The 26,921-nt window shown below is 47.0% G+C and overlaps 1 protein-coding gene across 1 annotated transcript in view; it reads left to right on the top strand.

Moving 5' to 3' along the window:
• The window catches only part of LOC146809179 (alpha-tectorin-like), a 934,770-nt gene that overhangs the window by 613,380 nt on the left and 294,469 nt on the right, over positions 1–26,921 (top strand). The window contains exon 13 of the mRNA XM_085614840.1: positions 6,938–7,221. Within this exon, the coding sequence (XP_085470966.1) occupies positions 6,938–7,221 (284 nt within the window). The remainder of the gene's footprint in view (positions 1–6,937; positions 7,222–26,921) is intronic.

Below are 26,921 nucleotides of genomic sequence, written 5' to 3'. Positions count from 1 at the left end.
CCGGATTGCCCATCTCGATGCCGCTTTCCAATTCATGCAGATCCTGATATAAGACTATATCAGAGCCCGATGTTGACCTTTGTTGATGAAATTTCTTGAGCTTCAATTTTCTAATGTACTGGTAAATTTCCGCTATCGTCCTGGTGTAATTAAAGTTAGATTCGGAGCAATGAGACAGTCCCAAAGATAATAATTGGACTTCTGCTGCAGAGAGGTCTATGTTGGCCAAATTGATGATGGTGTTTGCATCCTGCTTTTTTGCTTTGCTTTCTGAACTTTCATTGCCCTCTCCAATCATCTCATTTATTAACGCTTGCCTCGGCTCCGACCCCGTTTCTTTTCCTCCGCACCACCTGCAGGCCTGGCGTCTCCCCCTTCTTCTTTATGATTTGGTTTTGTGGCTGATCCCTTGTTGAGAGGCCATAACGTTTCCTTTCTGCCCCGTTTTAAAATGTCCAACTCTTCCCCTAGAGTGAACTTGATACCATTGTGCTCGATATTCCTTCTCGCACTTTCATTATCTGATTCACTCTCTGGTACTGAACTTAAATCAGATATCAATTTCAATTCAGTCCGGTGTTGACCTTTGTCCCCTTGGCTGCCTGCTTGCATGTGTCTATTCGCCGTTGCTGTTCTGAGTGAGTCATAGCATCTAGCAAATGTAAAAACATGGCCATTGGCATAGTCATCACGGTCCCTTTTGAATTTGTACGCCTTTGTTGTTTTTCTTCTTCCGCCTTTGACAGCCTCACTGTCATTTCCTCCTGCAACTTTTGTCTGGGACGGGAGTCTCCTTCCTGCTGTTTAATATCGTTTTCCAAAGTCTCAATTCTGGTCTGCAGTTCCGCTCTATCAATCTCCGCATACTTGACCAGTATCTCCACCAGTCTGCGGAATGATTCGAGATCGCATTCTCCCCATTCTGCCATCATGAGCGGGTTAGGCGCCTCGTAGCTGAGAGCAATCATTATGTGAAGGCCTCTAGGGATCCTCCCCACATCCAGATACCTTTTGAGCGAGCGTGCCTCCCACCATTTTGATTGTTCCTGGCGTTTAAGCTTTTCCAGCATTCTAAAATTTTCCTTTAATCCACTGACTCTGACGCTCTGTTCCTCAGTTCCCCCATTACTGGCATTTGACAGATCCGCTGGGGAATCTGAAAACATTTCTTCTGTGGCTTTCTCACGGTTCCTTAGCGTGTCGGCAGACATCTTGGCTTGTGTAAATCAAAAGTTTTCTGCTTTCACCCCCTGACAGTATGAATCCCGTTGCGGGCTGAAGAAAACCACACCTCCCAACCTGTGTGTTATTTGTTAATTGCGTACCTTCTGTGTCGAGCGGCCATACGCGGCAACCGTCCCAGTGTCCACTCAGCCAAGTAAGTCTCTGAGTCCGGCACCGCAGCTTCGCTCAGCACCAACTTGTACTACTACTACTTTCCAGTGCGTGTATCGCATAACACGGGGGCTTTGTCCATTCTGTTGTGAACTTTGTGAAGTGCCACGGGGATCTAAGCCAAAGCGGCACCACAAGCCCGTAGTGCCATAGGCAGAACAGCCGGGAACGAAGGACTGTCAGCTACGGAGCCTGCTTCCTGGGAGGGGGTCCACGAGCCGGTGGCAATCCAAGCCAGTCAAATATCCAAACATCTCGTCACTGCTTCAAACCCTCAAAAAACGAGCGCGGACCCAGATAAGTGCTTAAGTTAATTTATTTCGCCAAAGTCTGCCATGACGCGTTTCTGCCAAACTAGCGGCCTTGATCACATGACAATGCTTAGATATTACCACCGCCTTTTAAAGTGCAAGTGCTTCACAAAAGCAATGGACATAGAAAATGTACTTTTCCACTTCAGTTTGTTTTCATGCTTAAATGCTTTGAAAAACGTTAACATTTCAGATACCATTTGTAATAGCTATATATATATATATATATATATATATATATATATATATATATATATATATATATATATATATTACAAGCAAAGAATGAAAAACAATAAATTTACATAATTACTATTCAAAAAAATAAATTATCAATTCATAAAGAATTTTTATTCACTTTTGAAATATTTACTTTCCACTTGGCACCCCTACAAACCTAGCAGTCTGCACCTAAAATATAACAAAAATTAAGTATTCCATAATTTACAAATTTAAAATGTATTAAATAATGAATTGCTAATTAATTATTACCTAATCAACTTCCCACCCTATACCCCTATAAACCTAACAGCCCAAGAATACATATAACAAAAATAAATCAATATTACATAATTTACATTATAAATGTCAATCAGATAATGACATAAAATGCATGATATAATTTATAATGATTATTTACGAATTTACTTCTCACCATATCCCCCTATAAACCCAACAAACTGCTGCACATAAATTACTATATAAAGTTCAATAAAATATTCAAAATCACTTCAAATTACAAGCTTTATTTTAAAAAAAATAACCTTCATATAAATAATAGTAATACATAACCTTAATATATCAACTAAAACACACTTAACTAATTCGAAAAACAATATTTTTAACCACTGTTATTAAAAACAAAATAAAAAATATCAATATCTTTAAATATTTATTACCTCAAAAACAATACTCTTGTCAACGATATAAGTGCAGCATGATATTTGTGTATCACAATATCAAAACATTTCTGCCTTCTGATATTTTTAAATCTATATTTTGTCCAAACACTAGTTGCAACTCAAACCTTTTTTTAAAAAAGTCTATATATAATTTTTGGCAGAGAAGGGCAAATTGCCATGCACACCTAAAAAAGGAGCAGCCTCAACTTTACAGTTTTTTCTGCTCTCAGTTTTTTTTAACACATAAATTGAGGCTGCAACAAGACTCCTTGGCAGACTTGTACGACTGTTCTTGGCTACACCTTCTAGCAAGAAGGAAGATATAATTTTTGATAGGGACATCGAGTGTGCTTAGGTCTCAATGTATTGTCCACCTTAAATGAACATAGATGTTTTATCTCAATTAGCTACTTATGGACTGCATTTTGTTTTTGCGTTCGTCCCTGATACCTACCTTCGATTGTAATCATTATTTTGTTACATGACTTCTTACATTTTGCTTATTTTTACTAATCCGGTACGAATTTGTGCTGATCTCTGAGTTATTTATTGACTTTGTTAGTGTTTTGTGTTGTTGCATATGTACCACATGCATTTAGCTAAGGAATGTCCCGATCAGCCAGATACCGACTGTAAGCCAAATATTTGTCACAGAAACCCATTTGGCAATGAAGAGTCAGACATTGGTGGGCTTTTGGGAGCGTTGCATTGCTTGCATCAATACTGTGATTTCTTGTTCATCTGACATTCAACACTGAAGTTGAGAGGATCTTGGCACATACAACCATAAAAACCTGCACTTTGTTTTGCATCAGCTAGCAAAATATATTAATTTAGATCATGTATTTCTTCACAAAAGCAGCAGAAAAAATTATTCCTATAACAAACAACATACCAAGTAGCTCTTTCACCCTACTCACAGCCCTGTGTTAAATGATTCAACAGTAAAAAACAAGATACAATAGCAGCATTATTCTGATGTTATGAGGGAAACTAATCCTTTATCCATCCACCTGGTCAGGCCAGCACAAGCTGTTACTTGCTACAAACAAATATTCCACTTATCAACTAGTACAACCATATACTTCTTCATAAACAAAAAACAGAGACACTTTCACAAAAATTATTCTAGTAGGTTTAGCCAACTTTCATATCAATGTCCCTCCTGCACTTTTACTCAGCACCCACTAAAAACAATCTACTGTGTACCTGAAAACTGTGGCTCTAAGTGGAAAAGAAAATGCAGAACCGAAGACCTAGGTTCACTACCTCACCATCCTAAAAAGAAAGTGTCACTGACTTCAAAATGCCATGTACAAATCCACAGACTATTCACTAAACTAGAGTTCCACACTGTGCGGCTTGCCTACCATGAAGTAGTTTTCTTACTAAAAAAACAGGATTTGTATTCTGGCAATAACTTCAAAGAAGTAACAGTTTCAGAAAATAATTGACCTCCAATAGATACAAAAAAGTAATACCACTACTTCTCTTCATTGTTAGTAGGCAAAACACATACTATAGGATCTATGATTACTCTGACCAGTGCAATACCCTTTCACAAAGTGATCCCCCTTTAAAATGAGACCACATACAGGAATTAATTTGATTGCATCTGAATACAACTGCTACCCTGCAAATAATCAAGTCCTTTAACTATTGCTGCAGTACTCGCACACACCCGCATACCACTCTTGGCAAAATGATTCTATAGCTCCTTCCTAAAAGCGTTCATCCCAATGTCCTTGAAAATCTCCTAACCATCCTCCCCCTCAAACTCCCCGCTCAACCCATCATATTTCAACCACTAATCCTCTATCACTGGCCTCGCTAGCAGGAAACATTATTAATAAATTAGCCTCTCCACGCCAAGAACCACTCAATTCTAGATATGTGCCCATTTAGTTTCTAACCCTGCCATGGCACAGAGACTTTCAGTCTAGTGTGATATATTCAATCAAGTAGATAGACATGCCATACTGGTAATACCCGACCAGTAAGAGGCATTCAGCACAGTAAACACAATATATTGCCACTTTGTATTCAAAACATTTTCTCTTTGTCCAACACGCCCATCAGCAGGTTCTAATCCTTCCTCAAACCAAACAGAGCATAAGGCTGGGAAGTACACTTCCCAACAGAAACATGTAGTGTCCCACAAGGATCCCCACCATTCTCCTCAAGCAACAGGAATTACTTCAGACCACTATCAGACATCCTAGCAGGTCCTAAGATGAGACCCCTTTGGATTTGGCTGGCGGAAGACACATAAAACTACCTATGTGTCACTGATATCAGCAAGCAATTTCCCCTCTGGAGACGTGAAAGACAAGCTAGAGTTCAACAGTTTGAAAGATCAATACAGGCCTCCCTAAAAATATTTTTTTAGAGAAGGGGGCTCCCAAAAAACACAAGTTAGAAACCTAGACACATCTTTAACTCAAACTCCAGGTCTAAGACAGTAATAGTGGCTGTGGTCAAGTCAACACACCATCAACAAAAATTTCCAACACAAAATCTATAGTTTACCCCACCCCTTGGCCACTTCCTAGTCTTGAAAACCCTTATCAACACGAATCTTAGTAATGAATATGTTCGTTTAGACAGGTCTGCCTGACTACCTTAGGTCTAAACCACACAATTTCTTGCTGTTGGCCTTTAAATAAGATAATGCCTCTCTGAGCACCTCAGTACACTCTACATTTTTGGTTTGTTTTTTCCCCAAGTCAAAACCAAAGAACAAACTTGATTTTTATGCTTGCCACGTTCAGTGTCTTACACGCACTACACCCAAAAACCAGATTGAGCTGTACCATCCCATGCACACCCTGTATGGCGACCGCCTGGACATCACTAAAGACAAGGACACAGTCAGGGAACAGAGTATGCTCCACCACTGCTCCCCTCCCGGTCCATCAATTATTGGAACCACAGACATCAATGCAATTTCCTGTGGTGCTCCTAGTTCTGGGAGCACCACGACGTCTAATCATGCCTATGTACACTCTGGCCCAGTCCTCCTCTGTGGAATAGATCCTTTCCACCACTTTATGTTACCCCTGATTTGGTACGCAAAGGGAATGCTACAAAATTACCTCTTTTTTCTGCCATCCTCTTCAATCCCAGGTCATGTAGTCTGTTATCTGCAACCTTCAAGACTCCTAGCTGTTGCATAACTTGCGTGTCATTTACCAGCTCCCCCTGCGTCTTCCAGCATTTGGGTTGTATAGCCTGGATAGACATTCATTGCTGCTGTGGCAGCACTCTGCAAAAAGTCTTCTTCCTTAATGCTATGCAATAGGGCCAGCTCTCATGTCTAGTCTAGAGGCAAATATGACCCACATCCTCAATGGGCTTTGGTCCTACCATGAACTCCTACGAGGCATGCTGTCTTGTGTAATTTCTACCGCATATGCACACTCTGTGGCTCTAAGAGCTTACAACACCTTCTATGAATGATTCATGTAAACCCTCGGATAAAAAATTAGGATCAAGAACGTCACGAGCGTCCTTGTATTATTGCCAGATTAGAACGTGTTTTTAAGTTGAGCGCAATACTGAATCTATCCTAATACTAGGGAAGACTCCTCCACTATGACGGAGGAGCGTCGCCCCATTGTTGCCACCCAGTAGAGGCAACAGTGACAAATGAAATGATAATAAAATAATTTTCTTATCATTTTCTTTTATGTGGTTGCCTCTGCTTGGTAGCCGAGTTGCAAGTCGGGCCAGGGCATCCTCCTGAGCTATAGAAGGAGGAGTTGTAGGCACTACTAAGTGCATGACGGTTTGGACAGCCGTTTTAGGCTGGCCAGACCATCATGCGCACTTAGCATTTCTCAACCCGGCTGTCTTGTACAGCTGGGGGGAGAAAAGCCACAGGCTCCCAGGAACTGTGTGAGAGGCAAACCAGGCCGCTCAGACTAAACGGTATTCCCAGCATGAGAGCAGCGCTCGGATTGGAATCCGGGAGCCTGCGCAGTGTGCTTTAGTCGAGGATTGGGACAGAAGGAAGACGGACAGGACGCAGCATCAGGTAAGTTGTAATTATTTTCATATATATATATATTTTATATGTATCTATGTCCTCCCACCCCCTTGCCACCCTACCACGTGGCATCGGAGGCAGGAGCCACTGCCTAATACTCAATGTGTACAAATTGCCTTCCATGTTGCTTTTGGGAAACAAATGTCAGGAGGATATTTCTTAGCTAATACTTTCTATTTTTGTATAGAATTCCTTTAGGAATATATTGAAGACATGGAATTGTATTACCTCTACCCACAACATGGTATCTGAAGCTCTGCCTCTTATTCATCCGAGTGTAGGTCAACGGAGAGTGGACCACCCTGCCTAAAAGCCTTGGAACCTTGGCCCATATCTCCAAGGTGGGCCACATGTTGGTGCTGTCGACATCGAAAGGGATGGAGATCAGGTATCGAGCAGGCCTCTTGTTCATCAGAGTCAACAGGGTGCACCAGGGTCAGCTGTGTGGGATGTGTGGAAACTTCAACTGGGACCCGGATGATGACAAAGTGCTGCCCACCGGAGAGTTATCACGGGATGACAGCGAGTTTGGGAACTCCTGGAGATCAGAGGTCAGCCCAGAAAGGTGAGCGACAATCGAGGATATTCATTTATTTATTTCTAGAAGGAGGTGGTACCCTGAAGGGTATGGGGTGATGATGTATCCTGTCCCACAGATGCTGCCTATAGCGCAGCATCTGAACTGAAACGTTTGAACAGAATAGCTATTAGTTGGTTGCAGAATTTGGCATGATCAGGATACGATGCAAAAAAGAGGGGCAGGGTGTTCCAGTGGTGCACTGACAAACACTCAGCCCACAGGTGCAAACCTGTTCCACCGGGGAAAGTTAGTAGGATGCGAGAAGAGGAGGAAATTGGGGTGATGGATAAAAGAGAAAGGATGACAGAAAAGAAGCAAGAGAGCACTCAAGACAGAGGGAAATAGAACATGTACTTAGGTACTGTGCTCTGTGGGTCATCTCCCCTCACACAGTCCATGCTTTTTGTGTTGAAAAACACCAGAAGATTCAAGGTATGAAAACAAAAAAAAACAGCGCTTTGTATGCTGTAGATTAATTACAAAACGATTGACTGCTGTGCCGTACATCCGGGAAACATAAAGACAACCCGTTCTCCAGAGTTGAAGAAATGTGCGCGGCGTCAATGCATGTGGGAAATAATACAACCGTGGTTAGTAAACTGCTCCAGGGCAGTTTGTCTCTTGGCGTCAGTCAGTGCAGGCTGGTAACTGGAGCCGCCATGTCATCACTTTCACGAAATGTCGAATTTGCCGGTATAATGTTTTGTTTTTATGATATCTTAACCTTTTAATCTTTTACCTATTGTTTTAATTAAATAACTTACAATCAATCTAAAATCTAGGAAACATTATGTTAAGTTATTTAATTAAAACAATAGGTAAAAGATTAAAAGGTTAAGATATCATAAAAACAAAACATTATACCGGCAAATTCGACAATAAAAGGGAGCTTCTCCTTCGCCACACAGCATACCAGAAGCGTGATAGCGAAAAAACTATAGGTAATGCTGTGTCTGTCTTCAGAATTCTGTAGGGAACTTTACAATGTATGGTCCCCAAATTCCTACAGAGTTGACGAAGCCAACGTTTTCTGATAGTTTTGTATGTGGGGCAAAAAAAGAGAACGTGTAGATCAGTTTCGCTAAGGGCTCCACAGGTTGGACAGTCGAGAGGATTATTTGTCGACCACTTCCCTGTGAAGGCTCTCAAAGGCAATGTTCCATACCTGAATTGCATATATAGTTTTCTAGAGGCATTAGGCTCCATCAGGTCTAGGACTGGCTCTATTTTGAAATCTTCTTTGATATTAAAAAAGTCAAAGGTCAATGAGCATAATTTATTATTGGTTAGCATCGTGTTTTTATTATTTATCCAAAATGCATTTGCCAATTCAGCTCTAGAAAGTGTAGGGGCATGTGTTTCAGGATGGTGCCATAGTTCAGGAAACCCTAATCTAATAAGCTCCCTTTTAATATAGAGAAGCCACGGTATGTTATCTATACCACGAGGGGTCATTAACGATTTTAAATCGTTTTGATAATCCACTAGCTCTGGAGTTGCCCACAGCCTGCGCCAATACAGTAGTGGCCTTAAAGCAATTTCGTCTTGGATAGACCTTACTCCCAAGTCCATTCTAAGTGGAATCAGGGGAGTGCTGGGTGGTAAGGACAGTATTGACCTTAAGAACGAGTTTTCTGATCTCCTAATGTCTCCAGTTGAGCAGTGCCCCCATAGTTCAACCCCGTAGAGAGATGCAGCCCGTGCTTGTACTTTGTATATCTCAATGGTGGGTGCTATCGGTTTTGAGATGGAAGCTCTATATATTTTAAGGATCCCACCGCAGGTCTGCGTGAGTCGCAATTTAGCTTTTGCTAGCTGGGGACCCCATTCCATCCTGTCCGAAAGCGTGACACCATGATATTCAAAGACTGAAACCCTATCCAGTGCAACACCATTGAGAGAAGGGTTTGGACCGTTGTTTTTAGGCGGGTTGCATATCATAAATTTTGTTTTTGAGGAATTAACCTCAAGGCCTCTCTGGGAACAAAAATCAGAGAAACTATCGAGGGCACGTTGAATCCCCATAGGGGATTTAGATACCAGGAGGGTATCATCAGCAAACATTAGTGCAACCACCTGCTTGTTGTTAAGTTTGGGGGCATCGATGTCCTTAACTCCCCTCAGGTGGGCCACTAATGCATTAGTATAGATTTAAGTCCTGAGAGTGACATGAGTGCTCACACAGATAGGTGTGGGTAGTGAAAGGGCATGCTCTGTTATATATATATGAGAAAATATTGGAGATTTTTAAGACTGACAGCATACGCGTCTCTTGACCTTATGTGAGCAGTAGGAAATCCGCTGTCAGAATCACTTCTGAGATGAGTTTAGGCTCCACTGGCATCTTGGGTTCCTTGAGCACTGATTGGGCAGACGCCCTATGCTTCTACTGGAAGAGGGGGCTTGTATTGCACTTTGTAGTTTGTGAGAATGGTTTTTAAATACATTTATTTGATATTTAATTACAACCATTCAAACAATTAACATGTACTTCTCAATACTGATAGTACCATTTAACACTAAACTCGTTGTCAAAACGTAGTTTCTCTCTCTCGCTCTCTCGGTAATTAACACTTTGTGTACACAGACAGAACATTTCCTCAGGCTCACAGCGGTGCATAGGTGAGCTTAGCACAGCCTGTGAGAATTGCTATGCAAAAAACAGCAGAACTGAGTTATGGTGTCAAGTCAATAATCAAGGCTTTAGGCCAGATCTGTTTATTATGATAAGTTACAATAGAGGCGCTAGGCCTGACCTATTTATTGTGAAAAGCACATTAAATAAGCATTTAAGGGAAGGGTGTTATTACTCTATTGAAGCCTGTAGAGAGGGATATGGTTGAACTTGAATCTTAAACATGACTATAGTCAGCAAAGGTGTCTGTATGGGTTGCCCCCACTGACAAACCGTAGAGACACAAGATTTGCACTGTGATAATCCCACTCAGGCTCTCCTACAGGAGTTAGTATTTTACTTTGGCAATTGTAATTTTGTACACATTTGTAATTGTATTACTGTATGCCTGATGGGTGTCTTGTGGGAAAGCTCATGCTCAATACAGTGGGCCTGAGTTGGTTAAGATGCCAATGACAAAGGCTATAGGCCGGATTAGTTTACTGGGAAAAGTTATGTCCGATGCCATAAGTCTGATGGGTGTATTGTGAAAAGTTATGACAAAGGATGTAGGACTGGCTTATTTATCCCGAAACGCATATGTTTAAGCCAATAGACCTTTTAAAAAATGGTTTGATACTACATTATATTAAAGCCTGCAAAGATCTATTTAGTTATATGAAAGCTCAGGAATCTCACCTATGTGGGCAATGATTTTGGAGCAGATTACCTCCTCTGACAAACTGAACTTCAGTGGATTTAAGCACTTGAGCCTGCACCATAATTTGTATTTACTGTGACAGACAGACAGACAGACAGACAGACAGACAGACAGACAGACAGACAGACAGACAGACAGACAGACAGACAGACAGACAGACAGATAGATAGATAGATAGATAGATAGATAGATAGATAGATAGATAGATAGATAGATAGATAGATAGATAGATAGATAGATAGATAGATAGATAGATAGATAGATAGATAGATAGATAGATAGATAGATAGATAGATAGATAGAACGCTAGAGAGATATAACTATAGATAGAAATATATAAAGATAGAAAGATAGATAGATATGACGATAGATATAACGATAGATAGATAGATAGATAGATAGATAGATAGATAGATAGATAGATAGATAGATAGATAGATAGATAGATAGATAGATAGATAGATAGATAGATAGATAGATAGATAGATAGATAGATAGATAGATAGATAGATAGATAGATAGATAGATAGATAGATAGATAGATAGATAGATAGATAGATAGATAGATAGACGACCACATGTGCAAATCTGCCTGAAGACGCATGTGCTTCAGTGCTTTAACTTGTAGGCTAGTTCTTTGGTTTCCTATTTTCCCCTTGTGTTGGTTACCTTTCACTTTTTTTCTTCTACTCTTTCATTTTGAATCGAATACTACAGTTTCGCAGCACAGTGTGCCACAAAAAGTGTTATTTGTAGCTCCAGTTCTCCGACACTCTTATCTTTCACAAATTCTGTAGGTAGCTGGCTTTTTATGTAATATATCTCAAATTTGATATGCCGTGCAAGGAGTTCAGGGGTTCCCCTGCTAGTGGACAGGGGCTTGTTATGCAATCCCAAGTGCTCTATTAAGGGGTAGTGTGACCGTGCAGCCTTAGGCCTAACACAAAGGGGTCGATTCAGATTCCGGCCGCAAAACGAACCGACCGACACGGCCCCGGACCAAATACCGACCGACACCGACCAGCGCCTTACGACCCGTGCAGTATGATGCAATGCGAGTGAATTACAACCGACACGTACGGAATACAAGCCGTACGACCGAGCCGGAGGGAAAATAGTGATCCAGCCGGAAAACCGACGCAATTTTCACCGACTGACACGAACCTGGAATCAACCCGACCGACCCGTACCCGCGATGTACGATTAGCGCAGTACGATGCAATGCGTGTGAAACCAGACCGACTCGCACGGAGACCAAGCCGTACGACCGACACGCACAGACAACCCGGCACACAAGCAATAGAGACCGCCGCGAATGACGCCTACCAAACACAGAAGACAGGCAGTGTGAAAGAGGCGGAGAAGCCCGCACGAGACAACAGCAGCGTCAGTTTCCGTCACATGAACGTCTCCTACATGCCTACAAAACACAAAGGAAAAAACACAAAAAAAGGACCAAACAAGCAATGACTAAGTCAATAAATACCCAACACAAATTAATTGGACAAAGACACACCCAGAATTACAACTATATAAAGGACTACAATCACTAACATCATCCTTTGCAAACAGGAGACACAGCCAGCAGCAAACACCAGTACACAGCAACCACAGACACACTCACAACTCACAACTCACACAACTCACACACCATCAGCACCTCATACAAAAGCACACACACATACACACAGCAAAACCAACATCAACCCACCATCACTTGCACCCTCACACACACATCCCTCACCACCACCACCCATCACCATGCCTCCAAAGAAGAATCCAAAGTTCACAGATAGTGAGTTAGAAGTGCTGGTAGATGAGATCATCAGAGTAGAGTCACTTTTGTTTGGTACATTGGTTCAAAGGACCCCCATCTCACAGAAAACCAAGATGTGGGCGAGGATTGTGGACAAGGTGAACGCACAAGCACCAACGTTGCGCACAAAGGACGATATCCAGAACAGGTGGTATGACGTGCGCAGGAGGGTCAAGAAACTCATTGAGAAAGATCACGCCTTGAGTCAGCACACCTGGGAGGAGAAGGTGCAGGTCATCCTACCACCAGAGAGCGTCCATGGCCTAACAGACATCCCAGAGACTGGTGAGTACACAATGTTCGCGATGCTTTTTTCCTGTTCACAATCGCTGTTTGCGTGCTCGGGGAGAAATATCTCACGAACACGCATTTTGAGAACGCGAACAAGCAAAAACTTTGCGAAGTCGCGGAAAGCGGAATTTTGGCCAATTTCGCGTTCTCCGCAAAACGCGAAATTACCCAAATTCCGCAAATACCGTGAACGGAACGGAATTTGCCGCCCAGGCCTACAACAAACCCAAGATTGTGTGGTAAGGGGACAGTGAAACCAGGCACCCCAAGCAAACCTACACTAAACAATAGATAATCAACCCAAGATGTGTATGCCAGTCACACAAACACAATACCTGCCATCTCATAGTGACTGGGAACTGTGTCATGACATGCACCAACCTACAAACAAATAGAGCAAGCCACTGGCACGAAGCCAAATACATCCAGAAAGACAGTTTGCCACCACAAACACACCACCTCACAGTGCAGCTGACTGTCAGGAAGGAATAGTGGGGATGCAGGTGAAGTGAGTGTAGACAAAAGCATGATGGGGCCTGTAGTCACAGATAATGCTCCCCTCCTGATTGGCCAATCAAGACCTCTCTGAAACATGCCCACATCACAGTGAGGGGAAAATGACTGACAAGATGGCTGACACTGGGTCCTGCTGTGGGGAGCACAAGGCCCTGCTAGGGCATGTGCGCAAATCACAAGCAGGACACCACTGACTGAAATCCTGAAAGACAACTTGCACGCCCTACAATGGAAGCATGTGTCATGATGGGAAGGAGGACTGACAGCCCTGACCATACTAATCAGCATGGGGAGACCCCCCATCACAAACTCCACACAACTCACTGGGTACAATGCATTGACACACACCTCATTGAAATATCAGCAAAAGATCCCCCGTACTGGGTGCTGCTGTGTGAAGCACAGGGGCTCACTTGGGGCTTGTAGCCAAACACCAGGATTTCACAGTCAGCCATCTTGCCATTGCTGTCACACCCCCTCACAGGGAAGCAGAGTCAAGAGGGAGGAAGCATGGGCATGCTGGGAAGGGGGTGTAGCCAAGAGTATGATGGGACTCGCAGTCACAGACAGCCTACACCCACCCACATGGCCCAGCAAGATCAATCTGAACCATACTCGCCTCACAGGGAGTGGGAAGGGACCGACAAGATGTCTGACACTGGGCTCTGTTGTGGGGAGCACAAGGCCATGCTGGCAAATGGCCAACAACAAGATCAAACTCTGTCTGTGACAAGCTGTGAAAAAGCAGTGTACAGGCAGGCATCTGTTAGAAAAGTAGAAAATGTCATGTTTGTGAACCAACGATGCATGTAGAAACATAAATCACATTGTGTGTCTCTTCCGAACACAGGTCGTGCTGGGCACCCACTGACAAATGACGAGGATACACAGTCCCAGACTCTGTTGGACACTGAGCTCTCTGGTCTGACTCTCTCACTGTCTTCTTCGGATGACGACGACCAACCTGGCCTCTCCGGTGTGAGCCATCATGCAGCACCAGCAGCAGCAACATCTTCCCCCCCTGTACCCACACCTCCACCATCTGGACACCGACAGGGCACCCCCACCAACACAGACAGACCAAGGACAATCAACACCCACAGCACAGGGACACAGGACCCCCCGGAAGCTACAGCCAACACCACCAGCAACACCACCCAAGGGGTCCCAGGGTCACCTGTGCGTACCGCCGCTGGTCCTGCCCGTGTGGAGAGGGGTGCTGGGAGGGGTGGGAGGCACAGGGCATGCCTTGCAGAGGGGTCTGGAAAGCATGATGACCCCCACCTGGTACGCATCATAGATGCGTACCAGCATAGCACCGGAGGATTTGGCCAGGTAGTGGGGATCCTCAAGGACATAAAACAGGAGCAGGTTGCCCACCATACCTGCATGGAGGCAAAGTGGGATGCTCTTACTGCGGTGCATCGGGACATACTAAAATGCCTCTGCCAGATCAACACCAACCTGTCCCCACCCCCCTGTGTGCCCACAACATCTGTCGCAACACCATCTGCCAGCGCCACAGGGAGGGAGGAGGACTCTGGCGGAGAGTCCCCTGCACCGCAGAGGCCTGCACATGAGGATCTCCCCCCCCCGGAAGAGGAGAGGTCATCCGATGAAGGATATGTGAGAGGCAGATGTCCCAGCACATCCCCAAGGGCCTCTAAACCTGTTCTGGACAATGTTCTTTGTGCGCAACCCGTTCACCTTGTCCAATTGCACACAACTCGCCCACATGACATGGAGGGTTCAATTTGGGCCAATGTATCAGATGACTGTGGACTTTACTCTGGACATTTCATCTACCAGCCCTTCCAACTCAAATGTGAACTTTGGAATCCCAAACCATTGTACAGCACCCACCATCCTGTGCACCTCACACACGTTTGTAAATAAACTCACCAGCACACCATACTTGCCTCTGTTGTGATTCAAACTTGTCATGTTCAGGGCGAAGTCGATCTGCTACACAACAGAGTGCATGCCAAATACTGCAACAATGTGACCTACGTAAGGTCAGTCATGGGGATGTGACACATGTGAGGGAGACACACCACTATGGCAACACAAAACAAACTCACCATGGCCATGTGACTCATCACACACAATGATGTTGACCTGAAACACATTGGCATGCACAGACACAACACCAAGCACAGTCAGTGGTGAGGTAAGCAGATATCACTCAGATGTGGGAAGACAGACAACGCACATAACAAAGGGTAGCACAGGTTCATTACACATCAGCAACACGTTTATTCCACAATAGTTGCACGGTAATTCTACGTAACAGTGGACACACGCTCACAATGTTTTGGAGAATGGAAGTCCAGGGATGTGTGGTACATCAGTTGATGGGAATTGTCAACTTACACACTGGTGTTGGCTTCTGGGTGTTGGGGGTCAGTGTTGACCACACAACAGGCAAAGGACCCTGGGAAGGACAGACAAGATACAGTCAAAAGCACAGACGAACAGGAGAGAAATGCAATACACATGCACAAAACATGTTGCAAAACACCTACACAAACACTAGTTAGCAGTACTACCCTATTGTGGAGTACACACCACCTGAATGAACACATCACAGTACGCATCCAGTCAAGTGGCACACAGACACACTCAGACAGCAACAGAGCTGGCTCAACACATTCCTGGCTACCTCCATACATTGACATAATAACCCTGGAAACTCACTTTCAGGTGAAGAAGTTGTTGATGAGCTGGGAGCGGACGTCACCATCATCTTCATCATCACTGGCATCTTGGCGCAGGCCGGGATCCTCCACAGGTGCCGGACGTTGGTCGTCGTCATCCTCATCCAGGATGAGAGGCACCTCCTTCCGCACCGCCATGTTGTGTAGCATGCAGCAGACCAGTATTATTTTGCACACCTTTGCAGGCTCATATGGGAGGGCCCCTCCGGTCTTGTCCAGGCAGTGAAAGCGGCTTTTCAGGAGGCCGAATGTCCGCTCAATCACCCTCCTGCTCTGACCATGTGCCTCATTGTAGCGCAACTCGGCTGGTGTCACAGGGTTCCTGAGGGGTGTCAGCAACCACGGCATGTTGGGGTATCCGGAGTCACCTACAGGCACAAAAATGAACAAGTAGATGAGTTTTGTAGGAGTTCGGACTACAACACTGACAAACACACAGAATAAGAAACAGTCAGTACACACCGACAAGCCAGGCACGCTGAGCTGGCATCTGTGACATCAGCGTTGCAATGTGACTACTCCTCATTATGTAGGCATTGTGCACCAAACCAGGGAACCGTGCACACACATGTGTGATCAACGTGTCAGCAAGACAGACCACCAGAGCATTGATCGAATTGTAGTGCTTCCTGTTCCGGTATGCCTGCTCATGTGCCTGTGGTGGTATCAGGGCAACATGTGTCCCGTCAATGGATCCAATGACGTTTGGCATCCTCACCAGTGTATGAAAAGGCATCCTTAGTTTCAGGGAGTTCATCTTGGCTTGGGAACTTGATATACAGGTCAAGGAATTGCAACGTCCCCTCCAAGACATCGCGTAGCACCCGACTAAACATCGTTTGGGACATACCACCAGCAGTAGCCACAGTGTACTGGAAGGTACCAGTAGCAAAGAAGTGCAGGGCTGCCATCACCTTCACCTCTGGGGTCAGTGCTGTAGGGTATGTCCGGCCAGGTAGCAGATGTGGCGCCAACTGCTCCGCTAAATCCTCAATCAGTGGCTTGGTGAAATGGTACCGTCTGATGCTGTGGCCTTCCTGCATGGTTGCAAGGTCTGGGAACGGACGATGCACAGCTGGTGCCCTGCAGTCAAGAGATGCACAAAGGAAGATTGTCAGTACATCCCCCCATGTGGCCATGTCCACGATCACTCTCACAGGCTAGTTCATGACATTACACATTGTACTTAGGTGTGTGCTGTTGGTCATGGACACATATGTCACCTACAAGACCACCACCTCACATCTCAATTCCACATGTCCACATGAGTCCCATGTAGTTCAATGGGCTAATCATCTGGCTGTGTCACCCAACCTATGTGCTGCTGCAACGTTCAAAAAACCCACCCCAGTGACTAATGAGGACTCATGTCTCCCAGGCATCACAGATCTTTGCCATGCAGAAACCCAGGCTCCCTGTATTGCCACATCAACACAGCAATGGACATGGCGTAGCACGTACACACCACAAGGCAAGCATAAGTCCCACAGGTAGTGGCCACTGTTGTTCATGCCGGCCCTACATGTACATCTCTTAGACACACACCCCATAAAGGTTGATGCATATACCACATGGATGTGGAGACTGTCACCCATTGTGCCATGTGATCAGACACATCTGAGACACAACATGCACACAGACCGTGGGTGCACATCAGTATTGGGGCTACAGATCTCACTGTGACGTACATGCCATCACCCCCAGGACTCAGGGTGTATGTGACATGCCCCAAACATATCCAACCTGACACTGTGGCCTTCACTCATGCCCATTACTGTCCAATTGCACATCACAGTGCTAATGTGCATAACACACAAAGGACTCTGCCCCCATGTACAAGATAACAGCCTGGGAGTGGCTGCACAAAGTGCCAGACAAAAAACTGCTGTGGCCCACTCAAACACCCAGGGATTGCAGCCTCACATGCCATGGGACACTGTGTGGCCAATGCTATAGTGTAGCAGGTGTGTGCATGTGTCCATGGTGAGAATATGTGTGTTGCATCCGTCTAATAGTCACACTAATGCGGTCCGACGCGGGTGAAAATGCGTACGCATTGCACGGGTCATGTCCGAGCCGTGCGTACGCCTTGTCATTGAATGCAATGATGTCCAACGCAGGTGACAATGCATATGCATTGCACGGGTCATGTCCAAGCCGTGCGTACGCCTTGTCATTGAATGCAATGATGTCCGACGTGGGTGACAATGCGTATGCATTGCACGGGTCATGGCCGAGCCGTGCGTGCGCCTTGTCATTGAATGCAATGAAGTCCACCGCGGGTGACAATGCGTACGCATTGCACGGGTCATGTCCGAGCCGTGCGTACGCCTTGGCCATTGAATCGTATGGAGACAGGTGCATGTGTACATTCAAAATACGCGTTGTACAGTCAGTTGAACGAGCCGGGCGCACCCATTGGCTCACGACTGTCATGGAGACGGATTCGGATTCAAAACTTGTACGAGTTGTGCACTGGAAATTCAGTTGGATGCCTACAACAATGTTGCAATTTCAAGTGTTCCATGAAGGTGAAGATTTGAACGATGCGGAAGGCGTGTACGAGTCGTACTTTTAAATGGATTGGCCAGATTCATAGAATGCAACAGTGTTGGACCTATCACTTTGGACACATGGCACAGAGTCTGCCTCTGCAGCACAGATATAAGGCTGGATGGACCGCAGGGAGCTCACTTGCCTGCACTACATGCTACTGGACCACATCCCTGCTACCACTGCTGCTGTCTATGCATCCTCTGGCTCCTGCTATGGCACGTACACTGGAGAGGGACCCAGCCTTCACTGAGGAGGAGAACCAGGCCCTGCTGGACGGGCTCCTTCCAGAGTACAGAAAGCTCTATGGGACACCAGGGGAGCAGGTGAGTGTGCTGTCCACTGCCTTCCTAATTAAGCATGTTGATTGACTAGCAGTACTAGCAGTGTGTACAGCAGTGGCAAGCATTATCACTGACTACTTTCATCCCCCAAAGTATGTAGGGACATGTACGGAATATATTTCCTGCTGCTAAAGTACATTTTTGCCAGCTTAAACTATCCATGCATTGTTAACATGTCAGACATGCATGTGAGTTTTCATTCCCCAGGGTTGCAGTACCTGTGTAATTATTTTCCCTTTGTGATGATGACATGTATATCTAATTGTGTGCTGCACAAATCTGGGGCATGTGTGTTAATGTACTTTTCACTTTATCCTTCTCACAGGTTGATGCTCACCAGAAGCAGGAGATCTGGCTGACCATCGCCCGGGCTGTTCGTTCTGCAGGGGTCTACAAGCGCCGCATCCGCAACTGCCAGAAGAGGTGGCAGGACCTTCGGGGCTAGACCCGGAGGATAGCTAGAGTCCAGCTGAAGCTGTCACCTCCACGCAGGAGGGGTGGACACCGGACCCTGACGCCCCACATGCTCCGGATACTGGCGGTAGTCTTCCCAGACCTGGATAGGAAGCTGAAGGCCAGACAGCAGCAGGAAGAGGGTAAGTACATGCCTGATCTTTGTACTATGTCTGACATGCAAATAGCAGTTTTTTGTCCGGGTCACACATCCAAATTACGTAGGTCTTGTAGTCCCAAAATCAGGTCCCTCATCTGTGTGATGCACCCTCCTCATCTGTTCCACAGGTGTGGCCCCTACAGTCTTTTGATTGTGTCACTAGGGAACTGTGTCCCTGCAGTCAGCTCTGTATCAGGTACCAGTCAGCATCAGTTCCCGTGACTCTGTTGTGTGTGTCATGGGTGGGTCAATTGTTTACACAATGCCTGAGATCTGACATGTGAACTGTGTGTGCCCTTGAGATGTGTACCAATTGCTGGTCTGACTCGCAACATGTTTCTGGGGTATTCAATACAAAACCATGCAGCAGGGTACCCCAATTTCTGGGCATCAGGAGTAGGTATCGCAAGTATGCCACAATTGCTTAGCCACCTGACTACTGTCCGGGGCAAAACACTGTTTCTATAAGTCCTGCCCAGTCCTGCCCCCTCAAGGGCATTCAGAAACACTCTGTAATCCCACTCCTGTGTGTGAAATTGCAGGTTGTGCTTCGTGACATGTGCCCTCAGGTGTGTGCCTCTGTGTCATTAGGGTGTGGCTTGTTGCTACGTAGAACTGGGGTGTCCATGATTCCGAGGGTCAGCATGACATCTGCAATGTGACTGTGGGAGACAAGACCTGTGTGACATATAGGTGTGTGAGCATCTGACAGCGCACAATGTGTATGCAACTGTGTTCCTCATGCAGCTGGGTTATATGCATGGCAGACTGTGATGTGTTAATGTACATGGATTTGTGTTTGCTGAGACTCATATGTCTGATTTTCATGATGTGGGGTCTTCTGGGTCCTGGATATGTTGTTTGCATGGGATGGGCAAGTGTGCCGGTCATCTGCAGAGTCATATTTGCCTCTGAGCTAGGATTGTGAGTCAATGCATATTGTTGTTGTCTGGATGCCCTGCCCCTGTGACAGGAGACAGTGTTGACTGACTTACAGGGCATCCCAGTGCCATGGCATTGAACTTGCTATGAGTGAGCCTGCGTTGTGTTCAAGTGTGCACCATGCACCCCATTGTAGCCTTGCCCATCAGGACATGAGTACATCATAGTGTGTGTTGTTGGCATGCATCCCAAGCATGTGAAATGAGTCTCTGACCATCCCTTCATCCGGACACCTGTGCTGAGTCAGTCGCAAGAGATGTGCTGTGGGTCTAGTGACATACTCCTACATGTTCACTTGCATGTACAACTAATGTGTGGGTGGTGCATGTTGGCACATTGGGGTATTGGCATCCAACATGCAACAGACATATGTTTGCAAGTCAAGGAGGGATATGTGTGCCAGGGTTGATGTTGGAAATGACAATTGTCTTATTCTAAACATTGTTGGCACTTTGAGCTGCGTTCAGCTGATGATGCCAGGGCTTGCCCTGTGATGTGATGTACTCACTGTGGTGTGTGCAGTCGGTGCAGGTGACTGATGTTGTTCTCTTACTTCCTATTCCTATCCAGATACATCCACGGCCACAGGAGGGGACAGCTCCACGGACCAGGAGGAGCCACAGAGCCTTACAGGGACAGAAGGAGAGGAGTCAGGTGGACCCAGTGGCACGGAGGGCGAGTTGAGCCACACATACCTGATGTTTGCGTATGCTGGATGTGTTGCGCATCACCCATCCTATGGCTGGGGGTGGCAGGGGTAATGGCCAACAGGTCCCCTGTGAGTGGGGATGGCAGGGGTGATGGGTAACAGGCCCCCTATGGGTGTGGGTGGCAGGGGTGATGGACAACATAAGCCCTGTGAGTGGGGGTGGCAGGGGTGATGGGAAACATAAGCCCTGTGAGTGGGGTTGGCAGGGGTGATGGGCAACAGGCCCCCTATGGGTGTGGGTGGCAGGGGTGATGGGCAACATAAGCCCTGTGAGTGGGGGTGGCAGGGGAGATGGGCAACATAAGCCCTGTGAGTGGGGGTGGTAGGGGTAATGGGAAACATAAGCCCTGTGAGTGGGGGAGGCAGGGGTGATGGGAAACATAAGCCCTGTGAGTGGGGGTGGCAGGGGTGATGGGAAACATAAGCCCTGTGAGTGGGGGTGGCAGGGGTGATGGGCAACAGGCCCCCCTATGGGTGTGGGTGGCAGGGGTGATGGACAACATAAGCCCTGTGAGTGGGGGTGGCAGGGGTGATGGGAAACATAAGCCCTGTGAGTGAGGGTGGCAGGGGTGATGGGCAACATGAGATTGTGAGTGGGGGTGGCAGGGGTGATGGGAAACATAAGCCCTGTGAGTGGGGGTGGCAGGGGTGATGGGCAACATAAGCCCTGTGAGTGGGGGTGGCAGGGGTGATGGGAAACATACGCCCTGTGAGTGGGGGTGGCAGGCTGATGTGAAACATAAGCTCTGTGAGTGGGGGTGGCAGGGGTGATGGGAAACATAAGCCCTGTGAGTGGGGGTGGCAGGGGTGATGAGCAACATAAGCCCTGTGAGTGGGGGTGGCAGGGGTGATGGAAAACATAAGCCCTGTGAGGGGGTTGGCAGGGGTGATGAGCAACATAAGCCTTGTGAGTGGGGGTGGCAGGGGTGATGGAAAACATAAGCCCTGTGAGTGGGGATGGCAGTGGTGATGGGAAACATAAGCCCTGTGAGTGGGGGTCGCAGGGGTGATGGGTAACAGGCCCCTATGGGTGTGGGTGGCAGGGGTGATGGGCAACATAAGCCCTGTGAGTGGGGGTGGCAGGGGTGATGAGAAACATAAGCCCTGTGAGTGGAGGTGGCAGGGATGATGGGAAACAGGCCCCCTATGGGTGTGGGTAGCAGGGGTGATGGGCAACATAAACCCTGTGAGTGGGGTGGCAGGGGTGATGGGAAACATAAGCCCTGTGAGTGGGGGTGGTGGGGGTGATGGGCAACATAAGCCCTGTGAGTAGGGGTGGCAGGGGTGATGGGCAACAGGCCCCCTATGGGTGTGGGTGGCAGGGCCGATGGGCAACATAAGCCCTGTGAGTGGGGGGGCAGGGGTGATGGAAAACATAAGTCCTGTGAGTGGGGGTGGCAGGGGTGATGGGAAACATAACCTCTGTGAGTGGGGGTGGCAGGGGTGATGGGAAATATAAGCCCTGTGAGTGGGGGTGGCAGGGGTGATGGGCAACATAAGCCCTGTGAGTGGGGGTGGCAGGGGTGATGGGCAACAGGCCCCCTATGGGTGTGGGTGGCAGGGTTGATGGGCAACATAAGCCCTGTGAGTGGGGGTGGCAGGGGTGATGGAAAACATAAGTCCTGTGAGTGGGGGTGGCAGGGGTGATGGGAAACATAACCTCTGTGAGTAGGGGTGGCAGGGGTGATGGGCAACAGGCCCCCTATGGGTGTGGGTGGCAGGGCCGATGGGCAACATAAGCCCTGTGAGTGGGGGGGCAGGGGTGATGGAAAACATAAGTCCTGTGAGTGGGGGTGGCAGGGGTGATGGGAAACATAACCTCTGTGAGTGGGGGTGGCAGGGGTGATGGGAAACATAAGCCCTGTGAGTGGGGGTGGCAGGGGTGATGGGCAACATAAGCCCTGTGAGTGGGGGTGGCAGGGGTGATGGGCAACAGGCCCCCTATGGGTGTGGGTGGCAGGGTTGATGGGCAACATAAGCCCTGTGAGTGGGGGTGGCAGGGGTGATGGGAAACATAAGCCCTGTGAGTGGGCGGTGGCAGGGGTGATGGGAAACATAAGCTCTGTGAGTGGGGGTGGCAGGGGTGATGGGAAACATATGCCCTGTGAGTGGGGGTGGCAGGGCTGATGGGCAACAGGCCCCATATGGGTGGTGGTGTTAGTGGTGCTGGCCATGCAACCCCTATGGTGGGCTGTTGTTAGTGGCCAGGATATGTATCCCCTGTTTGTGTGTGCCATTTTGCGGGTATGTGTGGTTTGTTTATGTGGTAGGTGTCTGACTTACCATCTGCGCCGTCGGCGTCGGTCCCTGATCCGGTCATAGATGTAGAGTACTGGTATGACCTGCGCGATAGGATTCATGATGTGTTCGTGTCATACACGCTGCTTGTTGCACCGTCTCGTACCCGCTGCAAGCTGGTCCGTCTCGTAGCCGTGTATTGATTTGTGGCGTGAATCGTAGCTGATATGCTTGTTTTCCGGATGCTGTGACGTGCCGTACGTGACGACCCGTTTGGCGCGTAGGAACTACGCATCGTACTTGTCATGCCGGAAACTGCTATGGATACTGCTTCCGGGTGACACGGTTCCTCTTTGGGAGTTACGGCTCGGACGGAGAATGGGTCTTGATTCACAGCCTACGTGTCGGTCGTGTTTTTGGCAGTTATGCGCATCGTACTTCCTATACAGGACGGACCGGCTTCGGGTACGTGTCGGTCGCAGGGTAAGGCTATGGACAGCTATCCGACCGGCCATCGGAATCGGCCCCACAATGATTAATAAATGACAACACGACTAAAGAAGGAGATCCACACCAATTTATAAAGTATCTTTATATATGTTTAGGCATCGGAGAAATATTGTTCAGGTAAGTACATTTTAAAATATAAATTCTTTTCATGTTAAAAAACTGGACACTGGAATTTCTGAATTCTACAATGATATTCTATGGAAGGAAGAACACATTCTGTAAATGGGTACTGTATATCAACTTACAGGACCAATCTCCAGGAGTTAAGGAAAGTGGTGGGCAAGGTCCAAGACAGCACCAACAGTGCACCATCAGCGGCATGAGGGAGGCGGGTGCAGGGTGCAATCAGCATCAGGAGCCCGAAGCGTTTCAATGGGGATCAGGCTTCGTAAAAATAGGCTGCAGGGTCTGTCTAGGAAACCAGTCAGGCAGAACCAGCTAGTGGGCTCAGGAATGGGTGGACACCTTTGGTCCTCTTCTCCAAGGTCCAGAGCCAATGGGTGCATAGGTGTTTTAGTCATCGGGTTTTTCCTTACAAGAGAAGTTGCGGTGGAGAGGGTCTGTGTGAAGAGGCTGGAGGTGACTTCGGGTAGTCCAGGAGGAGTGAAACCATGATGGACTCGAGCTCCAGAGGGGCATGGAACCTTGTTGGCACCGTTGGCCCACTTCAACTCGGGCCGAAGGCGACGGATGCAGTGGTTGCGTTAGGTGTTGGGTTTTGGCAGTTCCGGATGCCTCAGAATCTTTTTTGGGGAGTTTCTGCTGAACAGGTCCCCTGTTTACTGAGAGGTCTAGAGTCTTTTTAGAAGGCAGGCAGTCCTCTCATGTTTCTGGAGTCACAGCTGCAGGGTGAGTCAACTTTGCTGCATACTGGCCGGTCGGTCTTGGGCCAAGTCAGATGCTCTCCTCAGCCTTCTCTGCTTTTGCGCCTCTTCAGTGACCTCTGTCTTCTTTGGTCATCAGGCTCTGCTTCTCTGGTGCCAGGGGCTCCCCTAAATACTGAATTCAAGAGTGTTAGGAGAGTGTAGGGTAGAAGCCAATGGGATACTGACCCTTGAGATCACCACACCCCCTATATGACCGCTTCCTGTGGGAAGTGGGCATAACCCTGTCCCAGAATTCCTAGGTATGCCATCACAAAGATGGCTACCTCTGAAAATGTGTGTCCACCTCACAGTTAGCCCACCTTAGGGGTGGTACTAGCCTGGGGTGGCACGATTATCTGAGTATCTAATTTTCCTGCCTGTCCAGGTGCCAAGTGGGCTCTGGATGGGGGTGGGTTTCCTCTCCTGTGAGGGGTGCCAGATTCACCTTCCTAGGGCAGCAGCTCCTTTGAAGCTCCTCTGCCCAAGGATGCTATCAGCAGGTCATCCTGTGGGAGAGGGTGTTACACCCTCTTTCCGGACAGGCTTTTGTTCCTGACCTCCTAAGAGCAAAAGGCTCTCACCCTAGGAGGTCAGAAATTTGTCTCGGGTGACAGGCTGGCAGAATCCAGTCAGCAAGCACACCTGAGACTGGTATGTTTTTCAGGGTACACCTCTAAGGTGCCCTCGGAGGGCATGTTTTGATAAATCCAACACTGGGATCAGTGTGGGAGTATCAAGACGAGAAGTTTGGTACCAAATGTCCCTATTTTCAGTGAAGCCATTAGGGGGAACTGGTTTTCACCAGTTTCCAGTACATGATTTGAGATGGCTTCTCTGGTCACTTGCACTGGCAGCAATAGTGCTGACCAGCACAGGGGCATATCTGATATGCAGTAGTAGGAGACGTGGCGCACAGGGATGTGTGACAGGTTGCGTTTTCACTTTTGTCTGCACCAAGACACACAGCCTGCAATTGCAGTCATGTATGTGTTTGGTGATAGGTCCCTTAGGGTGGCACAATTCATGCTGCATCCCTTGGGATATCATCCTTTAGTACCCCAAGCCCAAGGTACCAGGGTGCCATTTACTAGGGATTTACAGTGATAGATAATGGTTTTCCAGTTGGGGAAACAATTGTACAGATTTAGGGAAAGAACATTGGTACTGGGAACCTGGTTAGCAGAGACCCAGTACACCTCAGTCAAGGTTGCATCCAAACACCAGGCAAAAATCGGAGGGTACTGCAACAAAAATCCGTTTTCCCACATATTCACATGCTTTAATCATTCTCCGTCATCAGGCAAGCATCTCCAGTGATTTTAAGTAGCCTTAAACAGTGGCAAAATGGCATAGACCTTAAAAACAGGGGGGCTTTTTAACAAGCCCCTTGCGCCACCGGTATGTCACTTTTTCCAATATTATAAGTGACGCACCGGCAGTGCATGGGGCTTGTAAATAAGCCCCAGTGTTTGTTTATTGTGACAGCCACCCTTTTTGAAGCAACCTAAATGTCAGCCAATGAGGTGGAAGTGCCAGTTCTCCTACTGCTCCTAAAAGCCACCATGGCTCTGATGTCATAGCATGTGTGAGAAAAGCATGAAATGAATACGCCTTTAACCAGTGAAGAGAGAGGGTCGTTTGTGAATTTAGGAAGGATACCAATGTTGAAGTGCTGGAGTTGCAGGTAATAATTATTTTCTCCTGCATTGGATCTTTCATATATTCACATACTTGAATTAGAATAGAAGCATTATATAACAATTATAATAAATAAAAGAAAGCTGAAAGCAGTCTCTCCTTTATTGAAACAGGTTTTTGGGGACTGCTGGTCCCATAGCTGTGTCAGTTTCTACGTTCACATTAAGGCAGTAGTGCTATGTGAACATGTGACTGCTCCTACAGGCAGCTGCACAGTAGATGTCTGGTGGAGGTACCCCAGCGTATCATACACCAGTCGTAGTCATGATCCTTGTAGAATACTCCCTCACTCTTCCCTGGAGCAGGTGCTTGGCTTTGTTGTGGCAGAAGGTGATACTGGCTGAGAACCAATGTGCAATCCCCTGTTTTAACAGTGTTTGACCCCTACCCGTCAGAAGACGCAAACAGTTGGTCTAATGAACGCATGTTCTTTGATTTGTTGAATCTGATGCATTTTCGAACATTTAAGGAATGCAAAGATCTTTCTGCTACCATTGTTGGATTTGGAAAGAATGAATGTAATATGACAGGTTTGTT

Source organism: Triturus cristatus, chromosome 7, assembly GCF_964204655.1.
Source record: "Triturus cristatus chromosome 7, aTriCri1.1, whole genome shotgun sequence".
In the NCBI taxonomy this organism is placed as follows: domain Eukaryota; kingdom Metazoa; phylum Chordata; class Amphibia; order Caudata; family Salamandridae; genus Triturus; species Triturus cristatus.
This window is presented reverse-complemented; position numbering and strand designations above follow the sequence as displayed.